The following is a 17,802-nucleotide window of genomic DNA, read 5'->3' on the forward strand; positions in this document are numbered from 1 at the left end:
CCAGAGACTTACTCAGCGGTGTGATAAAGAAAGGCATATCTGGCCTGGATTTGATGTCCCACACCCTCCCCTAAAACGCTCAGGCACGTCTAGCGTTTTACCGGAGACTCCCAGCATTTTCCTATACACACCTGCATTTTTCTTAGCGCTCCAACTAAACGGCCAGTATCCGCCGCCAGGCACTTACTTCCTGTCAATCGCCTGGAGCATGGCTTGCAAATATAAAATCTAGCAGGATTTCATCCCCTAAACACCGGTTGGTACATCCCGCCCTAAGTATGGTTATTTAAGTACCGGTATATGTTTAACTTTTATGCATAATTGGAATAAATTATAATACACTAATCCAGTATCGTTTTGTCTTCTGGGATATTGCCACTGTGATTACTGCCTAAGACGGAGGAAAATCTTATATATTGGAAGAAGTAACTAGTTTAAAGCCTGTCAAAATGAATGACACTTCAATGCACTTTAACCTTGAGCTGGGACAGTTTTTAGCCCACAAACTCTCCACCTGGACTTACTTCTATGCTGGCCGTTCGCCTGCGAATCGGGGGCTGGAGCCGACATCATGTGACAATCAGATCCTATCTATTATTTTCTAGAAGGTGCTAAATAAATGAGAAGTGGAATCTGATTCGTTTTACTGATGGTGGTATACAAATACACCGTAATAATAAATAACAAAAACTTCAAAAGGTCAATACCAGATACATGTGCTGTTACTGATAATACCAGCTAGAACAGTATCATTTCTAATCTGCAAATAGCATGCAATAGATAGATAGATAGATAGATAGATAGATAGATAGATAGATGTTCTGTACTGGTCAGATGTATATGGAGGTGAATTGATAGACTTAGTCTCTGTGGAGCTGCTAGCTCGAAGTGACCGGTCCGGTGGGAGGCAGTGAGAGGAGGAGGGAGGAGGAGATAAAGGGATGTGATGAGAGGGGGGTTGCAGGAAATCTTTAGATACAGAATCACTGCATTGAGAGAACACATCACAGCGACTGCACCAGGTGACAATCTGCGGCCCAGCAACACAACACAGGTGAGAGGACCCAAAGCATGGCAGGGCAGCGGGTGGTACAAGTGGGGAGGTGGGGGAGGCCAGGCAGACAGGAGCGGGGAGGATGCTGCAGAGGCTGGGAAGCGGCACAGCAGGGTAACTGTACAAAGTGATGAGATTATTCTGACTCAGCTGGGATGGGAATGCAGTAACGGGCTGTCAGACTGCAGAGGAGGCAGAATACAGATGGAGCTGAGCAACAGGTGACTGTTATTATTAAGGTATGTGCAACAGGAGTGCAAAGCTGAATACATGCTACACGCTGCAGTACGTGTGACCGACAGGCAGGCAATGTACCAATGTGGGTATTACAGGAGGAAGGTTGTATATAAATACATCCGAGGGCTAATCTGAGGGATAAAGTGTTTGCAGGCTGCCACGCAACAGTGATGTGTACAGAGAGCGACATTAATATGCAGCAACACGTTACACGGTGCTCAGGAGCTGGGTTACTGTAATAAGACGTTGGGTAATAAGACGCTCAGGAGCTGGGTTACTGTAATAAGATGTTACAGGGGTAATAAGACGCTCAGGAGCTGGTTTACTGTAATAAGACGTTGGGTAATAAGACGCTCAGGAGCTGGGTTACTGTAATAAGATGTTACAGGGGTAATAAGACGCTCAGGAGCTGGGTTACTGTAATAAGATGTTACAGGGGTAATAAGACGCTCAGGAGCTGGGTTACTGTAATAAGATGTTACAGGGGTAATAAGACGCTCAGAAGCTGGGTTACTGTAATAAGATGTTACAGGGGTAATAAGACGCTCAGGAGCTGGTTTACTGTAATAAGAGGTTACAGGGGTAATAAGACGCTCAGGAGCTGGGTTACTGTAATGAGATGTTACAGGGGTAATAAGACGCTCAGGAGCTTGGTTACTGTAATAAGATGTTACAGGGGTAATAAGACGCTCAGGAGCTGGGTTACTGTAATAAGATGTTACAGGGGTAATAAGACGCTCAGGAGCTGGTTACTGTAATAAGATGTTACAGGGGTAATAAGACGCTCAGGAGCTGGGTTACTGTAATAAGATGTTACAGGGGTAATAAGACGCTCAGGAGCTGGGTTACTGTAATAAGATGTTACAGGGGTAATAAGACGCTCAGGAGCTGGGTTACTGTAATAAGATGTTACAGGGGTAATAAGACGCTCAGGAGCTGGTTTACTGTAATAAGAGGTTACAGGGGTAATAAGACGCTCAGGAGCTGGGTTACTGTAATGAGATGTTACAGGGGTAATAAGACGCTCAGGAGCTTGGTTACTGTAATAAGATGTTACAGGGGTAATAAGACGCTCAGGAGCTGGGTTACTGTAATAAGATGTTACAGGGGTAATAAGACGCTCAGGAGCTGGTTACTGTAATAAGATGTTACAGGGGTAATAAGACGCTCAGGAGCCGGGTTACTGTAATACGATGTTACAGGGGTAATAAGACGCTCAGGAGCCGGGTTACTGTAATACAATGTTACAGGGGTAATAAGACGCTCAGGAGCTGGGTTACTGTAATAAGATGTTACAGAGGTAATAAGACGCTCAGGAGCTGGGTTACTGTAATAAGATGTTACAGGGGTAATAAGACGCTCAGGAGCCGGGTTACTGTAATAAGATGTTACAGGGGTAATAAGACGCTCAGGAGCTGGGTTACTGTAATAAGATGTTACAGGGGTAATAAGACGCTCGGGAGCTGGGTTACTGTAATAAGATGTTACAGGGGTAATAAGACGCTAAGGAGCTGGGTTACTGTAATAAGATGTTACAGGGGTAATAAGAAGCTCAGAAGCTGGGTTACTGTAATAATATGTTACAGGGGTAATAAGATGCTCAGGAGCAGAGTTACTGTAATAAGATGTTACAGGGGTAATAAGACGCTCGGAAGCTGGGTTACTGTAATAAGATGTTACAGGGGTAATAAGACGCTCAGGAGCCGAGTTACTGTAATAAGATGTTACAGGAGTAATAAGACGCTCAGGAGCTGGGTTACTGTAATATGATGTTACAGGGGTAATAAGATGCTCAGGAGCTGGGTTACTGTAATAAGGTGTTACAGGGGTAATAAGACGCTCAGGAGCTGGGTTACTGTAAGAAGATGTTACAGGGGCATTAGGGCAATGAGGAGCTGGGTTTCTTTATTAAGATGTTCTTGGGCTGAGTTGGTATATTGAGGTGTTATTGGGGGAGGAGGAAGAGGAAGTATGGAATGCTATGGCTTTTTCTATCAAATGATAATTATAATTCTCTCTCTTCCCCTTATAGGATATTATGTCTGTGCTGTTAGCTCCTCTCCTCTCCTCCTTCCTCCTATTCTCCCTGACTAGTGGCTCTTCAGGTAGCTGTCTTGTAGACCGGCAACAGAAGAAGGCCGCCAGTGCAGAACCCGGGCTGACGAAGTGCCAGCAGTATTCAAGCCGTGAGTATGACCTGGAATTTAGGGGGTAAGACATAAGACACAATGGTCCTCTATTGCTCAGATGGTGTCTGATCCCTGGCATAGGTAAGGAATAACCTAACATGTGGGTGACAAAATTGGACTAGAAGCAGAAATTTGGCACTCAGCTACTGGTGGCGGAACAAGGCAGGAGAGGAGTCCTGTTCCTCTTCATCATTATTGGCCATTGCAGTTGTTATCACATGAACCAAAGCAGTATCTACTACTCTAGGGTCACCCCTCCCGCATATTTTAAAAAGGGACACCACATGCTCCCAAAAAGAGGTGTGGTCTCACAGGGTAGGGATACGGCCACACAATAGTACCCCCAATTCTTGTTACACCACACAGTAGTAGTAGTGCCCAGTACATAGTACGCCACAAAGTAAGAGCAATGCCCCTTACACAAAACAGTAATAGTAGTGCCCCCTACACGTTAGTCAACACAGTAGCAGGAGTTGTGCCCCATACACATTACATCACACAATAGTAGTAGTTTTTCTCATACATGTTACTCCACACAGTAGTATTAGTAGTGCCCTGTACACATTACAACACACAATAGTAGTTATGCCCTGTAAACATTAGGTTGGAGTAGCAGTAGTTGTGCCCCATACATGTTACAACACACATTAGTAATAGTGTCCCTTACACAATATGCCACAAAGTAGTAGTAGTGCCACTTACACATAATGCCTCACAGTAGTAGTGCCCCCTCACACGTTACACCCCAGTAGTTGTGCCCCGTACACATTATGCTGCACAGTAGTAGTAGTTCCCCATAAACTTTAAGCCACACAGTAGTAGTAATTGTGCCACGTACAGATTATGTCACACAGTAGTAGTAGTGCCCCTTACACATAATGCCAAACAGTAGTAGTAATGCGCCTACATGTTAGGCAACACAGTAGCAGGAGTTGTGCCCCATACACATTACCTCACACGACAGTAGTTTTCCTTGTACATGTTGCACCAGTAGTAGTGCCCCATACACATTACATCACACAGTAGTAGTTATGGTTACAGTAGTAGTATTTGTGCCCCATACATGTTACATCAAACAGTAGTAATAGTGTCCCTTACACAATATGCCACAAAGTAGAAGTGCCACTTACACATAATGCCTCACAGTAGTAGTGCCCTCTCACACGTTACACCCCAGAGTAGCAATAGCTGTTCCCCGTACACTTAAAGCCACACAGTAGTAGTAATTGTGCCACAGACAGATTATGTCACACAGTAGTAGTGCCTCTTATACATTATGCCACAAAGTAGTAGTAGTGCCCCTTCTTGCTATCTCCCTTCCAATATGCAATACAGCACGCACTTAGTTGATGTGTCTACAGATGGCAGTCGCCAGTCGGGTAAGGCCACGGAGGTCAGTAAGTTAGGCTGCTAAAACCGGATTTCACTGCAGGAGCCAGGCGAAGGGATAGCCTTTGAACATCGATGATTCATAATCATCGATGGCTTCCGGCTAATGCCGAATATTTTTGCAATAGATGGTGGGAGAACCAGATGGTTTCCCTCCATAGAGGTGCTGGGACATGGAGAATAAATCTGCCCCCAAAACCAGCAAAGCCCTATTCCCAGATTGTGATTGGCCCAAGGGCTAGTCAAAGAAAAGGGATGACCATCGGTTGGTGAAACGATTGATGGTCATCTATTGTATAGGTGGCAACCATCGATGGTCACTTGCTACAGCGCTGACAGGTGTAATGTATATTAGTATTGGCACTCCAGCAAGGCGCACCACCCCCTATTATGATAGTGTTCATTCTAGCACCCGCCAACTTTGAAAACCCATGCAGTTCCTCTTGCCTACCTGGGGTGTCGCTGTCTGCTGTGGTGTTTCTACCACAGGTCTGGTTTGCATATCAGTGCTGATATTCAGACCACACTGTGCTAGAAGCACTACTACAGCAGACAGCGACACCCCAGGCGGGTGCTAAAATGAACACTATATACATTGCATTGGGCGGTAAATAGACAGTGGTGGCAGCATTGGCGCATACACCTATCAGCAATTGTGGGTGGTGGGGGGACAGTTTTATGCACAGGAATTATGTTACACCACACTAGCTACGGCTATGACTCTCACGTTCTTGTCGCACACTATCAGTTTTGTAAATCCATGGCTGTAGCTCCTCATCCACGAAAGTGGTGTTACCCATTTTACTCAAGTTTTATCTAAATTAAATAAGCGGTAGCGGCCTGCATAACTGCATTTACACTGACCTACGACATCTCCATATGGCCAGGAAAGCTACATAACTACATTTCCCCTGACAACCAGCATCTTCATTTGGCCTTTTGGCCTTCAGAACTACTCCACAATCTCTATACCAAAATGTATCTTCATAACTGCTTTTCCACTGGTTCCAGCATCTCCAACCACCTTTATATCAAGATTTACTGTACATGGGCTCCAGAATCTCTCTGCCTTTCTCTCCTAGTCTTCCTTTCCACAATTACACTGGCCTTCAGAGCTTTCTTCCTATATTATTATCTACATATTTCCATTTACATCATTCTCCAGCGCCTACAAACATGTGGGGTGAAAATTAATAGGATGAGAGATTCAAAAAGTGGTAAGAAATCGCCAGTTTTTTTAAAGCAGCAATCATTTACACTTCAAAATCTAACTGGATTGCCGCTTTAAAAAACCTGGAACATTCTTTCCAAATCTCTCACTTTCTGAAGCTCTCATCCTATTAAATATCACCCGTGGTCTTCTGGACAATTTGAAAACATTATTAAACTAATAGTTTTGTCCATCATTTTTAATTGTCAAGATTAGTTCTCATACCAGGTTTTCAATGTAAATTAACTAATCAGCACTTTTCAAAGCCAGTAGGTGTTCATTGCTTTCACCCACTGGAATTCTCCAAAGTTCCTTGTATTATATGAAACTAATTTATGAAATATTAATCTGCAGCATTATACATCTGTATTCGGTCATGTTCTCTCCCACACCTGATCCACCCTGCAGCTCCTCCAATCTGTCTATTCCTTTAGTAATCTATATTCACTTCTACTCAAAGAGATTCCAATTCCTTATCTGCTAACTTGTCCTCTTCCATCCCTGACACACAGAAGCTCCAACCTACCTTATCTTCTACACTGTCCTCTACCATCCCTGACACCCAGCCACTCCCATCCTGCCCTATCATCTTCTTCACGGTCCTCTACCATCCCTGACAACCAGCCACCCCCATCCTGCCCTATCATCTTCTACACTGTCCTCTACCATCCCTGACACCCAGCCACCCCCATCCTGCCATATCATCTTCTACACTGTCCTCTACCATCCCTGACACCCAGCCACCCCGATCCTGCCCTATCAACTTCTACACTGTCCTCTACCGTCCTCTACCATCCCAGACACCCAACTACCCCATCCTGCCCTATCATCTTCTACACTGTCCTCTACCATCCCTGACACCTAGCCACCCCATCCTGCCTTATCCTCTTCTACACTGTCCTCTACCATCCCTGACACCCAGCCACCCCCACCCTGCCCTATCATCTTCTACACTGTCCTCTACCGTCCCAGACACCTAGCCAACCCCATCCTGCCCTATCATCTTCTACACTGTCCTCTACCATCCCTGACACCTAGCCACCCCATCCTGCCTTATCCTCTTCTACACTGTCCTCTACCATCCCTGACACCCAGCCACCCCCACCCTGCCCTATCATCTTCTACACTGTCCTACCATCCCTGACACCCAGCCACCCCCATCCTGTCCTATCATCTTCTACACTGCCCTCTACCATCCCTGACACCCAGCCACCCCCATCATGCCTTATCATCTTCTACACTGTCCTCTACCATCCCTGACACCCAACTACCCCCATCCTGCCCTATCATCTTCTACACTGTCCTCTACCATCCCTAACACCCAGCCACCCCCATCCTGCCTGATCATCTTCTACACTGTCCTCTACCATCCCTGACACCCAGCCACCCCCATCCTGCCTGATCATCTTCTACACTGTCCTCTACCATCCCTGACACCCAGCCACCCCCATCCTGCCTGATCATCTTCTACACTGTCCTCTACCATCCCTAACACCCAGCCAACCCCATCCTGCCTTATCGTCTTCTACACTGTCCTCTACCATCCCTGACACCCAGCCACCCCCCACCCTGCCTTATCATCTTCTACACCGTCCTCTACCATCCCTGACACCCAGCCTTATCATCTTCTACACTGTCCTCTACCATCCCCGACACCCAGCCACCCCCATCCTGCCCTATCATCTTTAACACTGTCCTCTACCATCCCTGACACCCAGTCACCCCCATCCTGCCCTATCATCTTCCACACTGTCCTCTACCATCCCTGACACCCCCACCCTGCCTTATCCTCTTCTACACTGTCCTCTACCATAGAAACATAGAATTTGACGGCAGATAAGAACCACTTGGCCCATCTAGTCTGCCCCTTTTTTAAACATGTTACCTCAAACCATATTTGATCCCTATTTTTTTGTAAGGATATCAATATGCTTATCCCAAGCATGTTTAAATTGTACTACTGTATTTGCGTCTACCACCTCTGATGATAGGCTATTCCACTTATCTACTACTCTTTCTGTGAAAAAAATTCTTCCTCACATTTCCCCTGAATCTTCCTCCCTCTAGTTTCAGTGCTTGTCCTCGTGTTCTGCTGCTCCTCTTCCTGTGAAGAATGTCTCCCACCTGTACCTTGTTAAACCCCTTGATATAGTTGAACGTTTCTATCATGTCCCCCCTTTCCCTTCTCTACTCTAAAGTATACATATATAAGATCTTTTAGTATTTCCTTGGTACGTTTTGTGATGTAGGCCATGCACCATTTTAGTTGCTCTTCTTTGTACAGTCTCTAATGTATTTATATCCTTCTGGAGATATGGCCTCCATAACTGAACACAGTACTCTAGATGAGGTCGTACCAATGACCTATACAGTGGCATTATTACTTCTTTCTTTCTACTGCTGATACCTCTCCCTATGCAACCAAGCATCTGACTTGCCTTCTTCATTGCTTTGTTACATTGCCTACCTGCTTTTAAGTCCCCTGAAATAGTGACACCTAGATCCCTCTCCTCCTCAGTAGTTTCCATTATAGTGCCATTTATACTATATTGTATATACCATCCCTGACACCCAGCCACCACCACCCTGCCTTATCTTCTACACTGTCCTCTACCATCCCTGAAACTCAGCCACCCCCCATCCTACCCGATCATCTTCTACACTGTCCTCTACCATCCCTGACACCCAGCCACCCCCCATCCTACCCGATCATCTTCTACACTGTCCTCTACCATCCCTGACACCCAGCCACCCCCATCCTGCCCGATCATCTTCTAAACCATCTAACCTACCATCTCATAAGCTGTGCTCACACTACATACACCTGCTGTCTTATAAAGATTGGCGATATGCACATCACACTGCTGGCAGAGCATCTTCAGTCAGTCTTCCATTATTACCATACTGACCTCCCTCCTCTTCCAGCCTCCAGTACTGTACATCTCCCTGCAGGCCATGCATGTCGCCTCAGGTACATTGTAATGCAGCAGCATTATATCACAATGGGGCAGATGTATTAAGCCTTAACAAGAGATAAATATAAGGGTGATAAAGAGATAAACATCCAGCCAATCACCTGCTAACTGCCATGTTACAGGCTGTGTTTGAAAAAAGTCAGTAAGGAGCCGATTGGCTGGACGTTTATCTCTCCGTATCACCCTTGCATTTATCTCTTGTTAAGGCTTAATACATCTGCCCCATTGTCTAAACCATTATTACTAATATTATTCTGGCCCAAGTTTTCATTGTCTGGAATACTGCTGTAGCTTTTATAATGATTTTGTGGCAACTTACTAATTGTACATATGGATAAGCCAAGTTCCTTGTCATAGAAAATAATTTACACATAAAGCTGAAATTACCTTGTACACTAATGTCTGTCAAACTGTCACATTTCTTGCACTGTTCATAAAATGTGCCCGTGTTTTTCAGTCGTACTTCAACCTTATTTAGGGGAAGATGTTCCAAACCTAGGAGAGATAGTGGAGAGAGATAAAGTGGGTGTGGAAAAAAGGTACTAACCAGCACCTAAGCACAGCCTGATAAATGGCAGTTAGGAACCCATTGATGGGTACTTTATCTCTCTCCCATTTTTTCACTCCAACATTTGATAGCTCATAGCCAGATCAGGTGTGTTCCCGCGTAAGGTTAGAATAGTACTGGACCGGAGATGCTGCACGTCCACCAAGGCTCTTACGGGTAAATGTATGAACTAGCTTGGAGAAGTGGTATCTATCCCCATATAGAACGTTATGTGCAAGGTGATAATGCTCCAGCCAATCAGCTCCAATATGTAAATTGACAGTTAGAAGCCGATTGGCTGGAGCATTGCCACCTTGTACATAACGTTTTTATGGGGACAGATACCTCTTCTCCAAGCTACCATCCCTGACACTCAGCCACCTTGCAGCTGATGCTGGACGTAGATTTGCGTCCAGCATATCGTATCAATAGCTCATATTCATGGCGGATTTCGTTCTTATTCCCAGATTCTTGCTGTTCTCAGGACCAAATAGATGCCCCCTTCCCATGGGAAGGATGTGGACCCCTGAGTGCCAGGTAAGGTAACAGAGAGGTTCTCCCCTTCCCATGTACCATTACCACCTGGACAGACGATCCTGACGTGTTGTGTCTCCTGTTGCAGGTGTGAGGAGTATGTGGGCCGCGTGCAATGCATGTACCTCTGTTCTCCCAACATTGCTAAGTGGGACCACCCCAAAACAGTTGCTGGACTACATGAGCTGCCGCTGTGCAACACGTTCTGTTATGACTGGTAAGCGCATATTATTACAGTACGGTAACAAACTAGGATGCTGATTTAAGGTGCACCTATCCTCTCGTCGGCGGAACTCAGAGGTCTTTGGTCCCTATTACACAGATCTGTTCTCTCTAAGATATTGGTTCGGCACACAAAATGGCCGCCATCGTGTGCAAGTAAATTTTAACTAAAAAGAAAAAAGCTGTGCAAATATAAAAGTAAGTAATGTAGGGTACACACCAGAACGATTTGGCCCCAAAACACCAGATTTTGACACAATCTCGACCGATTGTATGTAAATTGGGCATGTTTTGGGCCATTTCAGATCCAATTCCGATCCGATGCGCAGCCCCGCAGGTCATTTGGTTGTTTTGCAGCGCCTACCTGCTGCAGTCAGGATTTGAAAAAGAGCCATTCAACTAGATGCGGATCGTAATCGGATCAGAATCGGATTGGATCGTAGGTAGATCGTACGATCTGCATCGTTCTGGTGTGTACCTAGCATATTTCTAAAGATAATTGCATGCACATATAGGCCTTTATTCAGGTTGAATTCGCACCCTTACGAGTCATCCAGAACCCCCCGGTGAATGGTGGTACGCCCGCCCCCCTTCCAATGCCGCGTTCGTTCACCCTGCATGCAAATGGATGTTTTACATAAACATCTATTCACATGCCAGTGGGAACCTCCCCTATCTTTCGATGGTCGCCGACCATCAAATGATGGTGAAGGCGCACGCAAATGTACATGTGCCTGTAGAACTCCAGGGAATAGGGTGGGCAGCTGACATGCGGTTAGGTTAGCTGTCCGCCCCCCACACGTGCATCATGAATGCATTAGCATGGGGACGCTGGGCGTTCATATATGCTAATGGCCCAGGCCAGCACCCCACGCCCGTCTTCACCCCACGCTGGAAATGCAGGGAGTGTGCACTTGCCGAACAGATTTTGCGCCGAGTTCGCATGCTCCCAGTGTATACACATGCGCAGAAATGCTGCCGCACATGAGCAAAACATTGGTTCCAGTGCGAATTCACGCCCAACAGTCAACCTGAATAAGGGCCATAGTGCATTATATTCCAGGCCAAATATACTTAGGCTTACCATGCTATCCTTGCAAAACTGAACACTAATGAATTACACAGGTTCCGTGGCAGGCTGACTTCAAGCCTGCATTTCAGATGGTTTAATCAGCCACTGATCCTGTATAATCCATGAGTGCAGGGCCGGCCTTAGGCATAGGCCAACTAGGCAATTGCCTAGGGCATTTGGAATGCCTAGGGGCATCAGCAGCTTCTGCTGATTAAAACGATATGCAGCATGCCTATATTCTGTGTGTGAGTGAGGCTGTATCTGCATCTGAAATAGTGTATTCATGGAACTCACTGTAACATAGCATTCCGTATGCAGGTACAGCCACAGTCGCACACAGAATATAGGCATGCTGCATATCATTTTAATCAGCAGAAGCTCCTTGTGTGTGCTGGTCAAAACAATGCAAATAAGACGAATTTTCAGCAAAAAAGGCACTGAATGGGTGTGCTGGTTCTATTTAAAATATTGCGGGTAGGGACACCAAAATGATGACTGCTATGATGAGGGTTGATGGTGCTGGGAAAGGGGAGACGGAACTAGTGGCAGTGCTAGGGGGCAACAGTCAAAATCTTGCCTAGGGCGTAATTTAGGCTAGGGCCGGCTCTGCATGAGTGTCCTGGTTTAAAGTAATAGTATGGTAAGCCTAGAGATACTGTATATTACCACTGCTTGTAGGTAGAATGCAGCCCATGGGAGGACTGTACTGAGGGTCATATCTAACTAAAGGCCTGATTCATGTTTGTAAGTAAAGCAAAAAACTGGGCAAACCCATGCTGCGCTGCAGGCGGGGCAGATGTAACATGTGCAGAGAGTTAGATTTAGGTGGGTGAAATAATTTCTGTGCAGGGTAAATACTGGCTGCTTTTTCATGTAGCCCACAAATGTTAGCCATTTTCTACACTGCAATTTAGATTTCAGTTTGGACCCCCAATCTTATACCCCTTTTTCACTGAAAAGAAGATCTCAGTTGAACCTGAGGACACATGAACCTGGGAAATTGCTCAATCTGGGTCCAGTGACCCTGGAATACAACCTAGCTAGCAGCATTGGTACTGGTAAAGACTTAAGTTGCAGTTAATGTAAACAGGTAAACCGGGTCGATGTGGCCTGGCACCCATTTACTGCATAGGAAGATCCAGGTCTAGATGATCTCGTCTCATAGCGCCAGCACTGCACGTGGCAAGTGATGTCACTGACCCAGCAATAAGCTGGGCCCTGCCGCCACTGTGAAAGGGGTATTACCTGGGTAGCATCCTAGTTGCAACCCGGCATTTGTATCAGAAGCGATATAACTCTCTCTGCACGTGTTACATCTGCCCCACCTGCAGTGCAGTATGGTTTTACACAGCTGTGTGTATTTATTGCATTACTTACTTTACTAATACATCTTTTTCACTGAGGTCCTGAGATTTAGACCCAATACAGCCGCATTTCCACAGACGGCCCCCTAGAAAGGTGGGCAAACCTCCAGTTTAGCCCCACCTCCGCATCGGAGACCTGCGAATTCCAGTATTTGTCAGACTGGGGGCGGGGCTTGATGACGCCGATATCATGATGGGACTTACCCCCTCTTACAGGAAAGGATTGGAACCAGCACACGGATATGAAGTGAAAGAAAAAACGTGGTTTATTGTACAAGCATTATTGCACAACAGACAGCTGTTCACCTGACAGCCGTTTCAACTGCATGGCAGCAGTTTTCATCAGAGGTAACCTCTGATGAAAACTGCTGCCATGCAGTTGAAACGGCTGTCAGGTGAACAGCTGTCTGTTGTGCAATAATGCTTGTACAATAAACCACGTTTTTTCTTTCACTTCATATCCGTGTGCTGGTTCCAATCCTTTCCTGTAAGAGGGGGTAAGTGCTTTCATGTTTCTCATATGTACCTGGCACTGGACTATTAACAATTACCTGCATTGAGTGCCATCCTGTGACACATCATTCTAGATATCATGATGGGGAAACTTCGGCCCTCCAGCTGTTGTTGAACTACATATCCCAGCATGCCCTGCTACAGCTTTGCTACTTGGCCATGCTAAAACTGTTGCAGAGCATGCTGGGATGTGTAGTTCAACAACAGCTGGAGGGCTGAAGGTTCCCCATCCCTGGTCTAGTGTGTCCACACTATTGTGCGCTCCAATGGATCATGCAGTACAAGCAGATCCCAAGATATATGAGGTTCCTTTATTACACTGCATGGCATCGCAAATATACCGTACCAATGTACCCAGACCTACATTGTACAAGCAATGCCACCACCCTGGAGGCAAGGCCATGGGGCTGGCAGATCACTGACCCCATGTGGCCTGTATGCAGTTTGCAGTGTGCTTGGAATAGCACCTCCTATTCTGGAGAGCTGTCTCTCTGGGTACATAGGCATCCTAGTCTCAGGCCCCTCTTAACAATCAAAGGGGTATGGGAAGAAGTTTAGGATACATACCCACAATCTTTTCAGGATCCTTAAAAGCAGAATGCCAAGGTTGTTTTTTTGGCCAGCATCCTAAGTACCGGGATCTCGTACCCAAGCCATTAGTTATTACCCAGAATACTAAGTTTATTTTATTACTGTTGCTCCCACAGAATATGCTGCACAATATATGAAACTGGCAACAAATAATGTAAATATGACACCATACACAATGTAGAGGTCCCCATACACCAGGAGGTATATGAATGATATGGCAGGGTATTATAATATAATATACCCTTTTCACAGCTGAGTTATTGCCGAGTCAACTCTGGAAGCAGCTTAGTGGGAAAGGCTCCTAGTAGCTACCATGGTTGAAGCCAGGTAACATGTGATCCGGGTCTCGTTACAAGCCTATGTAGTGCTAGGTGACCGGCGCTTGGAGATGATGTAATCTCCATGTGCCAGCTGAGCAGAAATACTGCACCGTGTAATATCCCTATTCCACCAAGATCTCTGGTACAATCAGTGTTTTTGAACATGGTTCCAACCCGGGGCAGAGCCCATTCACACTGCTCCTCCTGGGTTATTCCTGGGCCAGCCCAGTTTACATTGTACCCGATGTGCAGTCGTCCTGCTCCTCCAGCATTTAGAGATTACATTATATTCAGGTGCCAGTGAGCTGGCTCCACATAAGCTGGGAGAGGGACCCAAGTCACCCGGTTACACGGCACTGATAGCCGGATTGGATTCTGGGACACTTCTCTGCTAAGCAGCAATCCAGGATGACCAGGCAATAACCCAGGATTTTGTGGGAGTGGAAAAGGGCATAAACAGGTTTAAAGAAGTGGTGTGAATGGGGCAGGAATGGCCTAAAGCTGGTGTCAACATTCTGGCAATGTCAATCTATGGTATATTGCCCATTTTCAAGTGTCAGCCTAGTCACTGTCAACTATTAGTGGTTGACCTAGACATTGTCTACCCATTATACTGTAACCGAGACGGGAATGCTATCTGCAATAAACTCTCTTGTCATGGCAGGTTTGACGCTTGCAGAGAGGACTTGATATGTTCCGGGAGCGTAACCTCCATCAGGAACTGCAGCAGAGGATGCATCACATACACTCAGGTGAGTTTGGGAGTTATCGGTCAATTTTACTGCCCACTGTGGTTTATTAACAATGGCTGGGTAATCAAACCTTGGAGAGAGATAAAAACGGAGAGAAATAAAGCGCCAGAAAACTCACTTCCAACTGTCATATTACAGGCTGTGTGTGAAAAATGAAAGATTGAACACTCGCCATTTTCTCTCTGGCCAAACTTTGTTAACACATCGCCCACCTCGGTGCATGATTTCTGTAACCAGGGAGTTGTTTTTCTTTGTTTCCCTGTTTTTTTTTTTTTTTTTAACACATGCTTGGCTGGTTTGACATGGTCACAGGGGCACGTGTGTGCAGCCGAGTGCCAGCCTCTACCAAACGCCCGACTGTCAACAGCAGCAGTAGGAATTATTCATATAATCTCACCCAAATTGTGTCCCAGATCTGAATCTCATTATCCTGCAGCAATCCCTTATGCCAGACACACTTATCCCATCCCATCCTAGACCAATGATCCTCTTACCTTATTGGAATAATATCTGGCAAGAGACATTCTATCCCATCAAAGTAAAGGATCCCGACCTCTTCACCTTCTGGACAGCTACAGGTCATTATTACCCTGTGGGCTGGGAAAAGAGGCTGTAATAGCTTCAGGTTCTGCGGCCGTGAAAGATGCCAACCAAAGGCTTTTTTTTTTTTTAAGGGCACGGTTTTGCCTTGTAAGTGGTTTCCCCTTTAAATAAAAACCTCCAAGTAAGGCTATCATACCACACGGCTGCCATTACATTTGGCCAATAGTATTAGTCTGCCTCGGAAAGCCAAATGTTAATATGGAAGATTATGCTCCATTATTAAGAGAGACAAAAGGAAGTTTAATCCACCCAAGGTTCCTTGTGACCAAGGTTTATAAACACTGATGCTGCAGCCATTAGACCCAATCAGCGGCAGGTGGTTAGGAGATTATGTTATCAGTGAGGGAAGAGGACCCTGCTCATAAGAGCTTACATTCTAAAAGGGAGGGGTAGAGAGACAGGGGTGGCACAGAGGGGGAAGACAGTGACTATGGGTCAGAGGGTTAGTATGAGAGCTGGATGGCATTGATGAAGAAGTGGTACTTGAGAGCTGTTTGAAATTGTGTAGAGGAAGAAAGTTCCAGAGGTAAGGAGCAGCAGGGAAAAAAAGTCTTGGGTATGGGAGGAATTAAGTAGTTGTGAGTTCCATCACATCCACCTTTTGGATGTGATGGAACTCACAACAGCACTTACAATGACCTACATTAGTGGCTGCTACCCAGAATTCCTGCTGTTCTCATAGCATCAGTGAGACCACACTCTCCGATGCATATGTACCTTATGCAGGGTCCTGTTACAGTTTAAGAGATAGTGGTCATTGCCATAGATTTTCCAGTTTTAGAAAGTGCCATTTACAGCAGTTACCGTAAGAAAATAAAAAAAGGTCACAATTTTGAAAGTTATATCGAAAGTACGACGGAAATTACAACACACGTTTAATTTGTCTTTTTTTATTTAGTGTTACCTGCTTTATATTTTTGTGTTAACACCTATGATACGGAAGCCCATCTTCTATTTAGTAGCAGCATTACGACAATACCTATTGAGCCCTTATCAGCAATACCAAAACAGTTTCCCTGATCACTGAATGTGCTGGAACTAATAAATATCCTAATGATTCCCTTTACAGAAGTTTGGATCAGGACAACAGCTGTGCGATACCGTCTGGAAACACACATTTGTAGCCATGACTGAGGACTGCTTGTGCATCACTCCGCCTGAGAAGGGGGTGGGTCTTGAACAGAACCCCTCCCATGCAGATCTAGACACCGCCCAGGAGGGGTCATCCGGCTATCCAGAAAAGTGTTATCACCACAAAGCCGCACATAATAGATTAAGAAGAGCTTTGCGCAAGAGGAATATCCAAATGGATATGGATGGAGGAAGCGGCAGTGGCAATGGGCTGTAAAGGGTTGTTACTTACGCTCTGATCAACCACTTTCCTCTGATAAGCCATTCCCTCGCCCCCTATAACCCCACCCCCAAATGCTTCTCTTTACCCAATGATTGTTACCAAAGTTGAGACAACTGTCAAAGAAAGGGTTACGGTACAGATGACGGACAATGTCTAAGTTGACCACTAATGGTTGACAGTGATCAGGTTAATACCTGAAAATGGTCGCCATCGCCAGAAGGTCGAAGTGGTTGACACCCACAAATTCGACACAAGTTTTTCACTTTTTTGGGTGTCTATGTCGACATCTTATACGTGTACCACGCTGCACTCACCATGCTTCTGGCATGGTGCCTTGCTGCGCTCGGCACACTATAATAAGCTCATTCTATGCCCACCTGGATAGTAAAGTATAAACCAAGTCAGTCTAGACCCCCCAAAAAAACTGAAAAACTTGTGTCAACCTTCTGTCAATACCAACCATTGGTGGTCGACCTAGTGATTGTCGACACAGGGACCGCATACCCGGAGAAAGAAGTCTTCACAAGCACAAGCTGAGCCAAACAGCCGCTGACCTTTCGTGTTGCTGCTCTGCATCGTACCATCACTACTTCTACCTGTGCGTCCAGCGAACAGGAAGCATTGGTAATTAGAAAAGGTTTGGTGGGAAGCAGAATTCTATGCTGAATGTACCTGTCTGTATTGTTACCAAAGCAGGACTGAAAATAAATCCATTCATTTATGTGAATCCTGTTTCTGCAAAAGGCTTATTTCACTATGAAGGTTAAGGCAGGTCTAAGCAGAGAACCTAGATCAGAGACTGGCCACACACGGCAAACCAAACAGATTATAGTGTACACCAGGCATTCCCAACCACGGTCCTCAAGGCACGCCAAC

General features: G+C 45.6%; 2 protein-coding genes across 2 annotated transcripts in view; one reads left to right on the forward strand and one right to left on the reverse strand.

Annotated features, from left to right (window-relative positions):
- The window catches only part of MAST1 (microtubule associated serine/threonine kinase 1), a 101,778-nt gene extending 85,636 nt beyond the window's left edge, over positions 1-16,142 (reverse strand). Inside the window, exons 1-2 of the mRNA XM_083185258.1 lie at positions 15,464-16,142; positions 9,442-9,549 (exon numbers count right to left, since the gene is read on the reverse strand). The gene's annotated coding sequence lies outside the window, so the exon portion shown is untranslated. The remainder of the gene's footprint in view (positions 1-9,441; positions 9,550-15,463) is intronic.
- RTBDN (retbindin) lies at positions 1,271-17,653 on the forward strand. Its single transcript, XM_083185259.1, has 6 exons — positions 1,271-1,293; positions 3,324-3,477; positions 10,069-10,138; positions 10,224-10,352; positions 14,882-14,969; positions 16,642-17,653. The coding sequence occupies exons 2-6, from the start codon at positions 3,330-3,332 to the stop codon at positions 16,918-16,920; spliced, it is 714 nt and encodes a 237-aa protein (XP_083041385.1). The 5' UTR covers positions 1,271-1,293; positions 3,324-3,329; the 3' UTR covers positions 16,921-17,653.
- The last annotated feature ends 149 nt before the right edge of the window (positions 17,654-17,802 follow it).

Source organism: Crinia signifera, chromosome 4, assembly GCF_055691185.1.
Source record: "Crinia signifera chromosome 4, ASM5569118v1, whole genome shotgun sequence".
Taxonomy (NCBI): Eukaryota; Metazoa; Chordata; class Amphibia; order Anura; family Myobatrachidae; genus Crinia; species Crinia signifera.